General features: G+C 41.3%; 1 protein-coding gene across 2 annotated transcripts; it reads right to left on the bottom strand.

Moving 5' to 3' along the window:
• Window positions 1–945: 945 nt before the first annotated feature.
• Window positions 946–12783, bottom strand: LOC143099593 (uncharacterized). Of its 2 annotated transcripts, none has more exons than XM_076262517.1 (6): window positions 12718–12783; window positions 3446–3769; window positions 3301–3336; window positions 2789–2920; window positions 1786–1856; window positions 946–1658 (listed from the first exon to the last, which is right to left on the bottom strand). In XM_076262517.1, the coding sequence occupies exons 2-6, from the start codon at window positions 3708–3710 to the stop codon at window positions 1284–1286; spliced, it is 879 nt and encodes a 292-aa protein (XP_076118632.1). In that variant the 5' UTR covers window positions 3711–3769; window positions 12718–12783; the 3' UTR covers window positions 946–1283. The 2 variants fall into 2 exon arrangements, with proteins under 2 accessions (XP_076118632.1, XP_076118631.1); XM_076262516.1 differs by lacking the exon at window positions 12718–12783 and adding an exon at window positions 7219–7514.
• Window positions 12784–13654: the final 871 nt, after the last annotated feature.

Genomic DNA, 13654 nt, shown 5'->3' with positions numbered 1-13654 from the left:
TGTGTATGTGGCTTGCAGGCAGAAAAAAACATACTGTATGGTCAAAATAAAAAATGTACTATAAATAAAACTTTTGCATGGTATAAATAATTTTGGGCTTAACCTATTTAAATACAGTTTATATCACAGAACTCCCCGGTTCGGTGCATAATCACGCTCTGCTGTGTGATCTGTGTGTAACTTATTTTAATACATTCCTGTTGTATGCTATGTCACCTTGCTTCAGCCGCCTGTGTTTAGATAAAAAGACAAGACCTAGGACCTAACTCAGTGGTAAAACGTCAACAGAGCTAACGGTGGAATAGTGTGAGCGGACACGGAGCTCATAGTCTTCAGCAGCCATACACATCAAATGGAAAGGAAACTACTTTTGATATGGCGCTGTCTGGAGTACAGTACACTGCTTTTTGAAAGAATCTCATCAGCAAGATTCTCAATGGCACTTTGATCTTTACCACTAATTAACAATTTGTTCTTTGATGGTCACTGGCAGGTAATCTTGGTTGACCACAAAAAATGTGGTGAGCCCACCGATGTACAAGTCTATCTAATGCATGTATTTGTGTACACAGTGCACACACACACACACACACACATTTTTTTACTGTCTTTGTCTGTCTGTTTCCTGTTTGAGTCAAATTAGAGGAAAAAACAGTCTCAATCGCAGCAACACACAGAGCCCCTCCACGTTACCTCACAACCCCCCCACCCCCCTTCCTTCCATCCCACCCCCTGCAATCTTTCATCTCGAGACTCAGCAACATCGCACTGCGGTTTGCGACCACTCATAGTTTCCACAACGCAGGATGTCAGCATGCTTGTGACTCTGTGTGTGTGTGTGTGTGTGTGTGTCTGTGTATGTATGTATGTATGTATGTGTGTATGTGTGTGTGTGTGTGGTGGGGGGGGGGGGGGTATCTGTGTGGGTGAATATATCCATGTGTTTGTGCGTGTGTGTGTGTGTGTGTGTGTTGGTGTGTAAAATTGAGTCCAAAAAATCCTGTGACCAGGGCCATTGACAGAGATGAGTAATGCAGACAGCCATGGATTTCACACCTATGAATTAATCACGTTCTATTACCACAGTACAGTAAACAGCAACCCACAGTCTCATAATAGTCTACATTGTGTCTCTCTGGACTGAGCCAGGAAGGTTCTCAGCTGAAATCCCTTTAACGAGTCTTCAACTTAAATGGACTGTAAACAGTAGGAAACATCCACTTTCAATGTCACTTTTGTTATTTGTCTTTTGACATTCCTGCAGAGTGTCATCCAAACGTGCTTCATGAGATGCGAATAGAAGCGTATTCTGAGAATTCCTCCTCAGGCTGGAATTTCGGGACAGTTCTCGGAGCATCCCGTGGAGCCAGGTGGTCCAAAGCTGCGTACAGCACCTGGCTGGGCCTTCTATCCCTTGGGCTGCCCTGGCTCTGTGTGAGCAGGCCTGATCTGTGATTGGATGGTGAGCTCTGGGTGGGCGGAGCCCTGGGGAGCGTGAGAAGGCCGTGGAGCGACTGCGTCTCGTTGAGGTGGTGGTGGTCGTAAGCGGCTGCTTTTGAGAGAGCAGGGCTCTGTGTGGGGTGGCAGCGCAGACTCCTGTCCCTCTTTGGGACGCTGGGGCTAGGGGTGACACGGGCTGATGATCTCCTGGTTGGACACTAACGGGGAAAAAACACACATACTCAGCAATTGTTATCCTTTCACCGTATAGAATGTAATAATAATATTCAATTTAATTATATATATGTTTTTTTTTTATTTCACACAGTCAGGACATTGTGATACCTGAGCTTCTGCTATTTGTTCGGTTTTGTGAGATGGTCCTGTGGGATCAATAGAGTGAGACGGGGATGACCCTGTGGTGAAAATGAAAAATTATACAGATATGCTTTATAAATTGAAGTGAAAAAATCCAAGAATTCTACTATGAACACAAAAGCCTTATTTTCTGCTAATTTTTTTTTAATTTGTTAATTATTGGTGAGCCTATTAATGGCCTTTACATTCAGTTCGCAGGCAATTCCTGCTCTGACATTCCTGCTGCTCGGACATTTCTGCCATAAGCAGGAAACATGACATCTCTGGCTTTGTGTTTTGTGATAAAACTGCACATTTTAGAGTGGCTTATAATTGTGACAAGTGCATGGCACATTTGTGCAATTGTAACCTGCGTTGTGTTGAACCTGCGCGATTCAGCCCTGCACACACCCGGACTCAAACCCGCAAACAGCAGCACCTTGGATCGGGAGGCGAGTGCGCTAACAATTGAGCCAATAGCCCAGGCTACTGGCTCGCATGCCAGCAGCACTCTTGAGGCGTCGGGGAGTGAGGTTTACCAACGTTCCACAAGCACAGCTAAGCTAGCTTGCATCCGTTACACAATAATCATGCATTTTAATCAGCATCTTTTGATAAGCCATTCATGTCAAGTGGAAGGATAATCTTAAAGCAGTTAAAGTGTTCACTAACAGAGTTTTTAACACATGTGATCATCACATGTTGAGACAAATAAGCCTTTTTGTGTGCATAGAATAAATTACTTGAAAAATTATCTTTTGTTAGGTAGATTTAGGTACTGTATCCAAATGCAAAACATGTGCAAGCCCTAAATCAAATACCTAGGTACCTAGTTTTGATAAAAGTTACTGTAAAAGATAAGTGGATGAATGGATGAACTGACTTATAATAATTAAACAGAATAACAGACACAAAACAAAAGAAAGAAAGAAAGAAAGAAAGAAAGAAAGAAAGAAAGAAAGAAAGAAACTAGGACTGAAGTAGAACTCACGTTTGCATCCATGAAGACTCAGGAAGGAGATGAGCATCACCAGCATAACAACGGTCACTATGCCACCACAGATGAACACGTAGGGGAGCCAGTCCTGATCAGCATCATCAGTATCTGCGACTGATGAGATGTCTAAGAGGACAACAGAGATTAGACTTTAAAGTGGACTCTCCATTGACCTCTATTGGAGTTTTGACCCATAATAACAAAAATGTAAAAAACATCGTGCAGAGAACAAAGACAATTGGGTTACACTCTACTTTAGGTTTCTACATAAGAGTGACATGACACTACTGTCATAACCCTAACACTAACACTAACCCTAACCCTAACTTGTCATGACAAAAATCGAATGACACTTCGGCGAGTGACAGAAGTGTTATGCGCTATGACTTGTTTATAATGTTTATGACACATTCATGACAGTGTCATGCCACTCTTATGTAGATATCTTCAACAGACTATTCACATTTTAACATATATTACCTATAAATTACATTATTTCTTCTTACTTTTGTTGTAGGTTGTTCTTTCCACATAGTCAACACCTGGGAGTGACAGTTCACATAATTAAAATAAAGTGAATGTGATAGATAATATACGCACCCACCCACCCACACAAAACAGAGACACAGAAGACAAACAAACTTCACTTACCAGTGACAGTAACACTGATTGAATGTCCAGTAATGGTGGCATCAACTCGACATCTATATAAACCACTGTAGTCCTTTGTGGCCTCTTGTATTTCCATATAGGATATAATGAGTTTATCTTCATTGCTGACTAACTCCTGCCATATTTTAACATTAGGGTTTTCAGTCAGTTGTGTACAGGTTTTATTGATCTCCAATCTGCACCACGTAACATTTGGTGTCGGCTCACAGTATTTCACTGGGCAGTTGATTTTTAGGGTCTTCATCTCTAAGACCTTCCAACCAGAACTCCTCTTGACACGAATCTCAGGGAAGCAGTGATCGTCTACAGGGGAAATAAATGGTTAAGTGTATTTTGTAGCCATAGAGGAACAATGTGAAAATAACTTTGGGCCCGTCCCATTTCTCCCCCCTTAAAACTTCCACTTGGTTTTGATTGCCCTCAACATTAAAGCCCCCTTGACAAGGGAAGTGGAGGTGAAGATCTTTCCCTATAAATTGGGACACCACTAAATGCAAATTAGCGTAGCGAACGTGCTCACCTACGTCACACGCAGCGCCGACGTGTCTACCGGTAGTAGCCTGCTACTATTTTCATTCAGGAACATGCCCATTCCAGCGGTCGTTGTTGTGTGGGCTGTGCTGGTTTATCTACGTCTAGTTAATCAACAAAGATATTCGTGTTCACGTGAACGCCAGAACACCCACCTTAAATATTGACGAAACTACCCAGATCAGATATATAACGTTATTTAATGGGCAGACTCTCTCAAAGCACTCAGCAGATATCATGAACATCGTCAGATAGCTTCGTGAAATATTTTCTAACATTAGTGTTCAAAACTCAACAGTCCATCAGATGTGCATCCAGCTAACATATTCCAACATATTCCGAAATTTTAATATGCTTATTTGCGAAAATATATGAGAAATTTGGCCGGCTCTCTGAGCTCGCACGGTATCCAGGGTAATTTCATCTCCCACTTCGTTTTAAGCCTGCATCGGTCCTGGCTATGTTTTGAGGGTTGATTTTAAGGGCAAAATAGCACTTCCCCTTGCTCCCTATAGTAATGGGACACCCTAGCACTACACGTGCACGCGCAAAAACGAGGGTTAGGGCAAAAATCTAGGGGTAGGGGAGGTATTGGGACGGGCCCTTTATCTTATGTAGAAGCCTTTCACAGATTAGTCGTTTCTCTGTGCAATTTCACTGTTTTTGTCAGCAGACAAAATGTAGGTGTCTACAGTAGGTGTCTCTGAGGTGTCTATTCCTTACCCAAACTAGGATATTAGAAAACTCAACTTTGCTCACTATCTGTAATTCATGATGGCATGGAGACTTCTCAAAATAGGTCTTTACTGTGTCTGATGATTACTTGATCTTTCTGAATGCTTAGAATTGTCCAAATGATTGCAATGACTCAATCACTAACACTTTATCTTTGATGTTAATGACAGTCTAATTAGTTTATGAAGCATAACTTAGATAATGATATTTATTAGTTTGTTTACATAATACAATATACTTTAATGAGCTATAATAGATTTCATGTACAGTACACATTAGTTAGTGTATTTATTAGTTGAATTAGTATATTCATTCGTATGTGATGTTGTTTAAGATTGATTCATATTGTACATCCATGATTTCTTTATGTTCATAATACATCAACTAGCTACTCCCCTCAACCATCAAAAGTCCAAAAAAGTGACCGCCACCTTATGTTGCTTTGTTACTATACGCGGTATAGTTTGTAGTTTGTATGGCCTCTGTGATGAGACATGTCAATTATATAGTTTGTTTTTCAATCCATTGCCCCTTTTATTCTACTAGTGCTATTTGTATGAGTAAGAAATAATCTAATTTTACCCATTAACTAATACATTGCACATACCTTTATACAGTATAATATAATATACAGTATATTGTATATGGTTAGTAAGTAAGTAACATATATATTTATAAAGCACATTTAAACACAGATTACACTGACCAAAGTGCTGTATAGAGTTGTAAGGGTAGATCATAAGTGTACATACAAACACTCATTAAAGCTTGGTCCACAAGCCCACAAGGTCCACAAGCATGGAGTAGCAACGTTTTGCTTGAGTCGTGAGCATGGGACATTTAAAAAACCTCTGCTGCTAGATCAAACAGACAAATAAAGTCTGAGATATTGATTGGGGGCCTGTCCATGAAGAGCTTTAAAAACCACCAGCAGGATTTTTAAACTGAATTCTAAAATGGACAGGGAGCCAGTGAAGAGAGGCCAAGACTGGAGTCAAGTGCTCCGCTTATTGATACCAGTCAGCAGTCCTGCCGCTGCGTTCTGGGCCATCTGCAGGTGTGTTAGTGGAGACTGAGGAAGGCCTAGGTGGAGGGTGATGTTATAAAGACATAGATAGATAGCTTTTTCCATTTCATTGTATGACGGAGATTATTTAAGTATAGCAATGGTAAAAGTAGAAGCTGTTTTTCACAACAGAATCTTTTTATCAAGGTATAGTTCACAACCAAAGATAACACCTGTTTTTATGCATGTGGCTTAACATAACAGGGTTAACCTATGTTGCTACCAAGAAAATTTCTGTATATGAAGGCCTATCATGCATATACCTTAGCACTAAAATACAATCCAACATTTCCTACATATTATACATTATTGACTGCAAGTGACTTACAAGTAACAAGTTATTCTGTTCTTGATGGCGGCACCCTGTATGGCAGCGGCTACTCCAGCCCCCTATGCTTGTCTTGTCTATTGTCTGTGTGTAGTGTGTATGCGGTAATGCCTACTGTCTGTTTATGTTGCGTTTTAGGTGTACCTGGTACGTTTGCACTACTTTTTAGTGTGAAATGTTTGTTACAAACCAGCACATGGAGTGTGGAGAAATGCAATTTTCCGATCCTAGCACTTACCAGCCGTCTTGAACTGACACGTAACTGTTAAAAACAGCACTCACTGATGCACTTATTCTTACTGTACTCTAATGTTTTTTAAATTGTCCTAAAATTGTTGAGAATTTCTTTAAAACTTAAACTGTTAACCATGTTGTCAGTCGCTTTGGCTAAAATGCGTCAGCCAAATGTAATGTAATGTAATGTAATGTAATGCAATTTTGTTTTTGATTTTGTAAGTATTGTATGGTTGATTGACAGTAAAGTTCCCTTTGACTTTGACTTAACTCCAGTGTAGCCTGACCACATTGTTAATATGTTTGTGTGTGTGTGTGTGTGTGTGTGTGTTCATTCATTCCAGTATATATAAATGTCTCTATATCAACAACAAATTGTGTATCAGCTTCCCTGCAACATCCACCATACTATTACTTATAGCCATAACAAGACGCGTACCGCCAGACCGAGCAACACAGACGCACAGGTACAGTTCAGGGATAGAAGAGGGGTGAAATCACCTCAACACATGACAAACACAGTCCATTACATTAGACATATGTACACTATGCATGCATATGTACCTGGATTAAGCGACATAACTACTAATGACTTCATCTCATTCACTTATCAGATCGTACAAGGACATAATTTATGTATGATCATCAGACTGGCCAAGGCCCATTGCAGTTTTTTTTTTGTGACATGCGATCTGCTGAATTAATTCGTTCGTGTGACAGTCAACACAACAGTACATAATTTGACAGAAACAAATACAAATTCCCTTGTTCACAAAACTTAATCAGTCACTGTGGGTAAAAGCCTTTGAGGCATAGTTACTATTAGGTAGACAGTACAGTACTGTATGTTCAACTCACCCTGAGCATGGCTACCAAGGCAGAAGACATATAAGAAGAAGAGGACCAACACAGCCTTTACCGGAGTCAGTTTCTTCATCCTGATGAGTTAGGCATCGACTGAGTGCTGTACCTCATGTATCACAACTCTACATCAAGTCTAGACCGAGGCCATAGGCCTTTCTTGCTCTCTCTTTCTCTTTCTCTCTCTTTATTCTGGCTTTCACACTTGGTCAAAATTAAAGTGGCATCGTAAACATGCCCATAAACAGAACCCACCCGTCTGTTTTTTTTCTTCCTCTCTCTCCCCTCCTCTCTCTCTTTCACTCTTTCTCTTCTGCCTCTCACACTCTGACACACACACACCTTAGATGTAGGACCTGGGTGCACTGCAAGGCCTGTGGTTTTCACTTCCTCCCCATCGCCTTCCACTCTCCGTCACTCACGCACAGCACCACGCTCTCTCTCTCTTCTCTCTCTCTCTTCTCTCTCTCTTTTCTCTCCTCTCTCTTTCTCTCTCTCCTCTCTCTGTCTCTCCCCTCTCTCCTCTCTCTTCTCTCTCTCTCTTTTCTCCTCCTCTCTCTTTTTCTTTCTCTCTCCTCTCTTTCTCTCCTCTCTATGTCTCTCTCCTCTCTCCTCTCTCCTCATCTGTTCCTCTTGTCAACAAATCACTCTCTCCTTCCCCCCAAGTCTACTTAGCATGTATTCTTATCTCCTCATCCTCTCGTCTCCTCTCCTCTCTCTTTCATGTGTTTGCAGTTGCTCAGGCATTTCCTATCTTCCCCAGAATCACACCAGAGCACAAACACTAGTGTCTGGAGAGATGCTGCATGGCAGATTCAGGGGAACTAAACTCCCGCCTCTGTCCTGAGTTATTGTGTTTGTATGTTCAATTGCACTGCCTTGAAAAAAGACAGACAGGCAGAGGGCGTGATGAGGCATCTTAGACTGAAATGAACAACACCTGAACAACGCCCCGATCACTATATCAGATACCAACAAACGTGTTTTGTGTTAGTTATGTTTTACTTCATTCATTTGTATACAGGGGTGAAAAGGAAATAGTAGTCTCTATGCGGAGGGTAAGCATGTGCTGAAGGAGCACACGCAGTTTGGTTTTTAAGGTGGTGAGAGGTGTGAAGTTTATTGTCTATGATTAAGTCCTCAGGGGCAGAAATGGGCCCAGCAACACACCACCACATGCAATACTAAAATACTAAAGCAATAAGGCACAAGTGAATGTGGGGCTGGTAACCGATATCACCACAGCTGTGTTTCGGGCGTAGGCACGAGACCGAGAGGCTGTGTTATGTTGTGTTGTGTTATGTTATGTTGTGTTGTGTTGCGTTGCGTTGCGTTGCGTTGCGTTGCGTTGCGTTGTGTTGCGTCTCGTTGCGTCTCGTTGTGTCGCGTTGCGTTGCGTTGCATTGTTGAGTCTCTATCACAATACTTATCTGGTTTTCTCCTTTCTCCGTTATCTGTATATTTATCTTTTGTCTTTCTCTCTATTTTATGACATTGTTTACAATATATTTTTACATATTATTTGCTATTAATGTTTGTGTGTGTGTGTGTGTGTGTGTGTGTGTGTGTGTGACTATCTAGTGGAGGATCAACTTATGATATGTTAGCATTATCCCATGTTAGTGAGATATATTCTCATAAAAGTTGTAAGGCTGCCTGTGCTCTCAAGCAAATACCCCTCCTGTATCCACCATGGCACTACAAAACACATTTTGTCACTCACAATTGCCATCTTGTGGTGATGTTGTGATAAAGCATGTCAGTGGTTTTAACATAACTTTACAAGAGTGAAGTGTGTCATGTACGGATACATACACTACCAGTCAAAAGTATGGACACCCATGCTAAAGTTGACTAAAAAGACAAATAAAAAAATATCTTTTGGAAATTGAAGCGATTGGCATGGGGTACTTTTCATAAGACCATCTCTCAATGCAAATCAAACCACCTAACTGAAATAAAATCATGCCAATCTCTACATATGGTGAAGGGTATGTGATGATATGGGGCTATTTTAATTCCAAAGTCCAATAGCCTAGAAATCTAGACGTGCCCCTGCTAGTCTAGCAACTCTCCGTTGGCTTGTGAGCTCCAGAAATCGAAACTTAATCAGGACATTGAAATCGTGTATAGAGGGCGTTTTGGTGGGCTTAACATAATGATTGATGGCAGAGTTGCAACGGTTTGGCTTGAATTCCCTGGTACTTGAAAACAAATATCCTATTGCGTCCTATTGCGTGCAGAGGGAATTTGAAAGACAACTGATTATCTCGCCCCTCGGACTGAGCACTGCGAACGGTGAGTGCCCAGACCCTACATTTTAATCGCCAGGGCCGGCTCGCCAGGCTAAAAGTCCAAGGGAACTTTATCAGAATGCAAATCCTGGATACATGAAATAACTGGCCTTTAAAAATAATAAACCTGCATTCCTCTATGGGAATTTAAAATAGAGCTGTCCTTACTTACGGCTCCTACACACAGTTGCGTGTGTTGAAGTGCTGGAGACGCATCCCATTCACTTTACATGGGCTCACGTCATCCGTTGCCGAACTGAATTGTGGGTCCGTTGCGTTTCTCCCGTTGCTCGCGTTGAGAAGTTCAGCTGTTGCTGCACCGACAGACGGCACCGGCCAATCAAGCCAATCGACGGACGGCACCAACCAATCAAATTATGGTTATACTTCAGGTCATTTGCATAGCTACCGTCGGGAACACTCACTGGCATGTGTTGACGGAACGCAACTGTGTGTAGGAGCCCTTATGCACCCCTGTATTTTAAGGAAGAACATTTATTTATTTACGATACATTATTCATTCACAAAGAAAATTGGTGTCCTTAAAGGTTGGATTTTTACTCATTTTTTTTAAATTAAGGCAGTAAGCTCAATTTCCAAAAGATGATTTTCTGTTTCTCTTTTTAGTCAACGTTAGCATGGGTGTCCAAACATTTGACTGGTAGTGTATAGATATAAATGTATAGATATTTGTTTTTTTATGGTTTTGAGCAAAATATGTTTTGTCTGTTACAAATGATGACTTTAAGGACAACCATTTAAGAGAAGCCTGGTTAAGGGGCTCAAATGAAAAAGAAATTCCCAGGGCGGCCTATTCATTCTAGGTGGCCTCATTCTCCTTGCTCCTTTAAGGAAGGTGACCATCAGCCAAGGGATGATCCATCAATTAAGGCACGATGGCTAGAGAGTGTAGCTACATACACCTTCAATATGGATGGAGATTTCCCAGATTCAAAAAGCGATTGAAGGAGTTCTAACACTGATTCAACAGAACAGGACAGCGGGTCCCTGTGACGATCTTTACACCATTTCTGAAAGATTTTCCATCGCCCATCGAACATTGCACGGGTTGACGGTGCTCTAGCGTTAAAGCGTAACTTTCGCCAAAATGCATCCTAGGGTGTTTTTGTGAATGTACCCTAGTCAAACCTTCGTTTAAAAGCATAATTACGCCCAAAGCGCCACTTTTAAGCTTGCCCCTGTTGTCGTTTTCGGGTCAAATGGTCTTTTAAATGAGAATCCTAGGGGCACTACTATTTTGATACATGATCGCGTCAAAATCGCTATTTTTAAACACAAAGAAGGCTCAACACAACATTATGTGCCAAATGAGAGAATAAACTCAACAAAAGAGTACCAAGGAGTGTGCAAACCTTTTCCCCTAAAAAACTCAACACAACATGAAACTTTGATTGAAGTACAGTATCATCAGGTTCTCTACTCTAAAAATAGCGATTTTGACGTGATCATGCACCATAGGTCCTTTTGCGTTTTGTGTCCACTCTGGTGTCTACAGGGCTCCCTTAACACAGTAGAGATCGCTACTCCTGTAAGTGTGGGTGCGCTCGTCTTTGGACTGTGAGGATTTCACAGGGTAAAAGAGGAGGTATCTTTCAGTGTGTGTGTCTGATGTGAGGGCCCCTTTTCAACGGGTTTAGCATGTACTGTACGAGAGGGTTGACTTGATTGAGAGGCTCTCTCTATCTCAGGGAATGGCAACTAATTTCCCCAAGGGGCCACATGACAAACTGGGACTGTTGAGGAGGGCCGGACCCAAAATACCGAACTCAAGTCTGAACTCAATCCTGTTCACTTCTATTCTGTTCTTGTATAACATTAATTAAATCATATGGTTTTGTTTACTAGTCGTAAGAACAGATGAAAATGTGAGGGAGACAAAGGAAAAACAGCAATATTTAATCTATGTCCAGTATTTAATCCTCATTCTCGAAAATGATTTTTTGACATTGACATTTTTTTTCAGTTTTCAAAGACTGATATAAAAAAGTACTACAATATCTATATAATTAGGCTAGGTCATGAAAATGTGAAGGAGTCAGTACAACCGATAGGCCTGTGCCACCATTTCATCAACACTCGGCAATATTTCATCATTAAATCATTACCATCATTAAATTAACTCTATGCCGAATTAGACTACGGAAATGTGGAGCAGACAATAGTAGGCTGTCATTAGTTAATCAACATGCACAAAGAAAACTATTTTAAAAATGTAGGCTATATTTTTGCTTTAACTTTATGCACATAACTGTGATTGGTGAACTCGCGTGTTGAGCCGGCTGCTTCAAGCAACCCGTGGCATCATACTAGTTCGCTAACATTAGCTTTGCAAATAAACTCAGACATATTTTGGTTACAATTACGGGGTTATCCGATTGTAAACTGTCTATCTGCCAGTAACGTTTTGAAATGAACACTTCGTATCGCCAACGAGCAGCAGTAGGAGTTCGTTCTAACAGCCTTTGCTGTGGTGAGCGACGCAGACATAAGAGACACAAAACTTTAAAAGGTTTACGCCGACGTAAAGGCAACTGCATTGTGTCGACGCAGAAGCATAAATTATATTCACCAGCACATCAGTGAGGGTGTTTACGTAGTATGCATCCACGCACAAATGTATGGGCGTACAAATAGCAGTCGCTTTCAAAATAAAAACAACGATATTGATTTGCATGCATTATCTCTATGCTAGGCTCTTGACTATTGTTCTTTCACGGACCTTACGCGGGCCGGTCAGGGAAAGCCCACGGGCCGGATGTGTCCCGCGGGCCGTTGCCCATGTATGCTCTATCTGAATCAAATCAAATCCCTAATTTGGGGTTTGGGGGCTAAGGAGGGAAGACTACTTCAGAGTCTCTTTCTATCTCTTAGTCGCTGTTCCCTATTCCCTTGACTCGTACTTCAAAATGTGGTTAACTTCACTAAAAGAGGAAGTAATTCAGAGCTGTATTTGCAAGAGTTGTTTTTCATCATGATCTGAGAGAGGTCAAAACTCACTACAGACGTTCGTCTGCCCGTCCGGATATGAGAGAAAATCAGTTTTTTGTCTGGCTGGAGCATAGGACTTTCCTTCCTAAATGCCTGGCTGAGTTCACTACTCCTGTGTGTGTCAGTGCGTGCGCAGTATATTTTTGCCCATATAGTGTCTTAGAAAGTAGCCCTCAAACGGACGCCTACTTACCCGGAGTGAAGTAAGTCTTTAGGGCAGAGCCCCTGTTGCAAGGCGTCCGGGGTTTTCAGCAACACAGGAGAGGCAGAAAAAATATGAGAAAACGCTAGACAGTCTTTTTATATCTACGTAAGCAAACACATTTTATCTAAATATTCCTTAAGTCTGAGCAAAACACTTTAAAGGTCCCATGACATGCTCTTTCCCGAGCCACTATGAGCCACTCCCACAATGGGCTTTCCTTAGAATGTGCCGTTTCTGTGTCTGTAGCTTTAAATGCTAATGAGGAGGAGAGAGGAGGGGCAAGGTGGAGGGTGGGGTGTGGCCTTGAGCAGCCACAATACCATGCGCTAATGTTTACAGTCAGTGATATCACATTGGGGTCATTCCGTGCCAAATCAACATTTGGCGTTTTGGCTCCTTGTTTCCGCCCCTCAGCTGAATCTGCTTATTAGAGTAATCATTGTCTCACCTGTTCCCTGTCATGATTATTGAGCCACTTTCTGCCTTGGCTATTTCTTCACTTGTACCTTGTGAATTCAAAGCCAATGTGTACGGTTTACAGTATTTTTAGGATTAGACAGGGCAAGTCAAAAGCATTTCCTTCATCACTGGAACTTTGTAAAAAACATATTTTTCATGCTTTTAAAGTGTTTTAGTGTTTCAGTGGAGCTGAAAGTTCAAATGCAGTTCAGGTGCCATTTATGAAGTCATTTATGAGTTGTGAAACACATGCAGATTGTAAAGCCTCAAAAGGAAATGTACAAAGAAGATTTTGTGCCTTGAATTGACATCTAGTGCCACTAAATCAGTCAAATGTGTGATCTTTCTTATTATATAATGATACAGAAAATGTTGTAGATAATATATGAATTTCATACAACACAACAGTGGTAACACAGAAAATTCCAATACAAGTGCAAGTGTCCACCACATTCAAGGACTGATC

The sequence above is a fragment of the Alosa pseudoharengus genome, unplaced genomic scaffold, assembly GCF_046254945.1.
Source record: "Alosa pseudoharengus isolate Yale_2024_CS ecotype anadromous, Long Island Sound unplaced genomic scaffold, YU_APseudo_1.1 YU_APseudo_1.1_scf_3, whole genome shotgun sequence".
Classification (NCBI taxonomy): Eukaryota; Metazoa; Chordata; class Actinopteri; order Clupeiformes; family Clupeidae; genus Alosa; species Alosa pseudoharengus.
The sequence above is the reverse complement of the archived record's forward strand: the minus strand, read 5'-3'. Positions and strand labels throughout refer to the sequence as shown.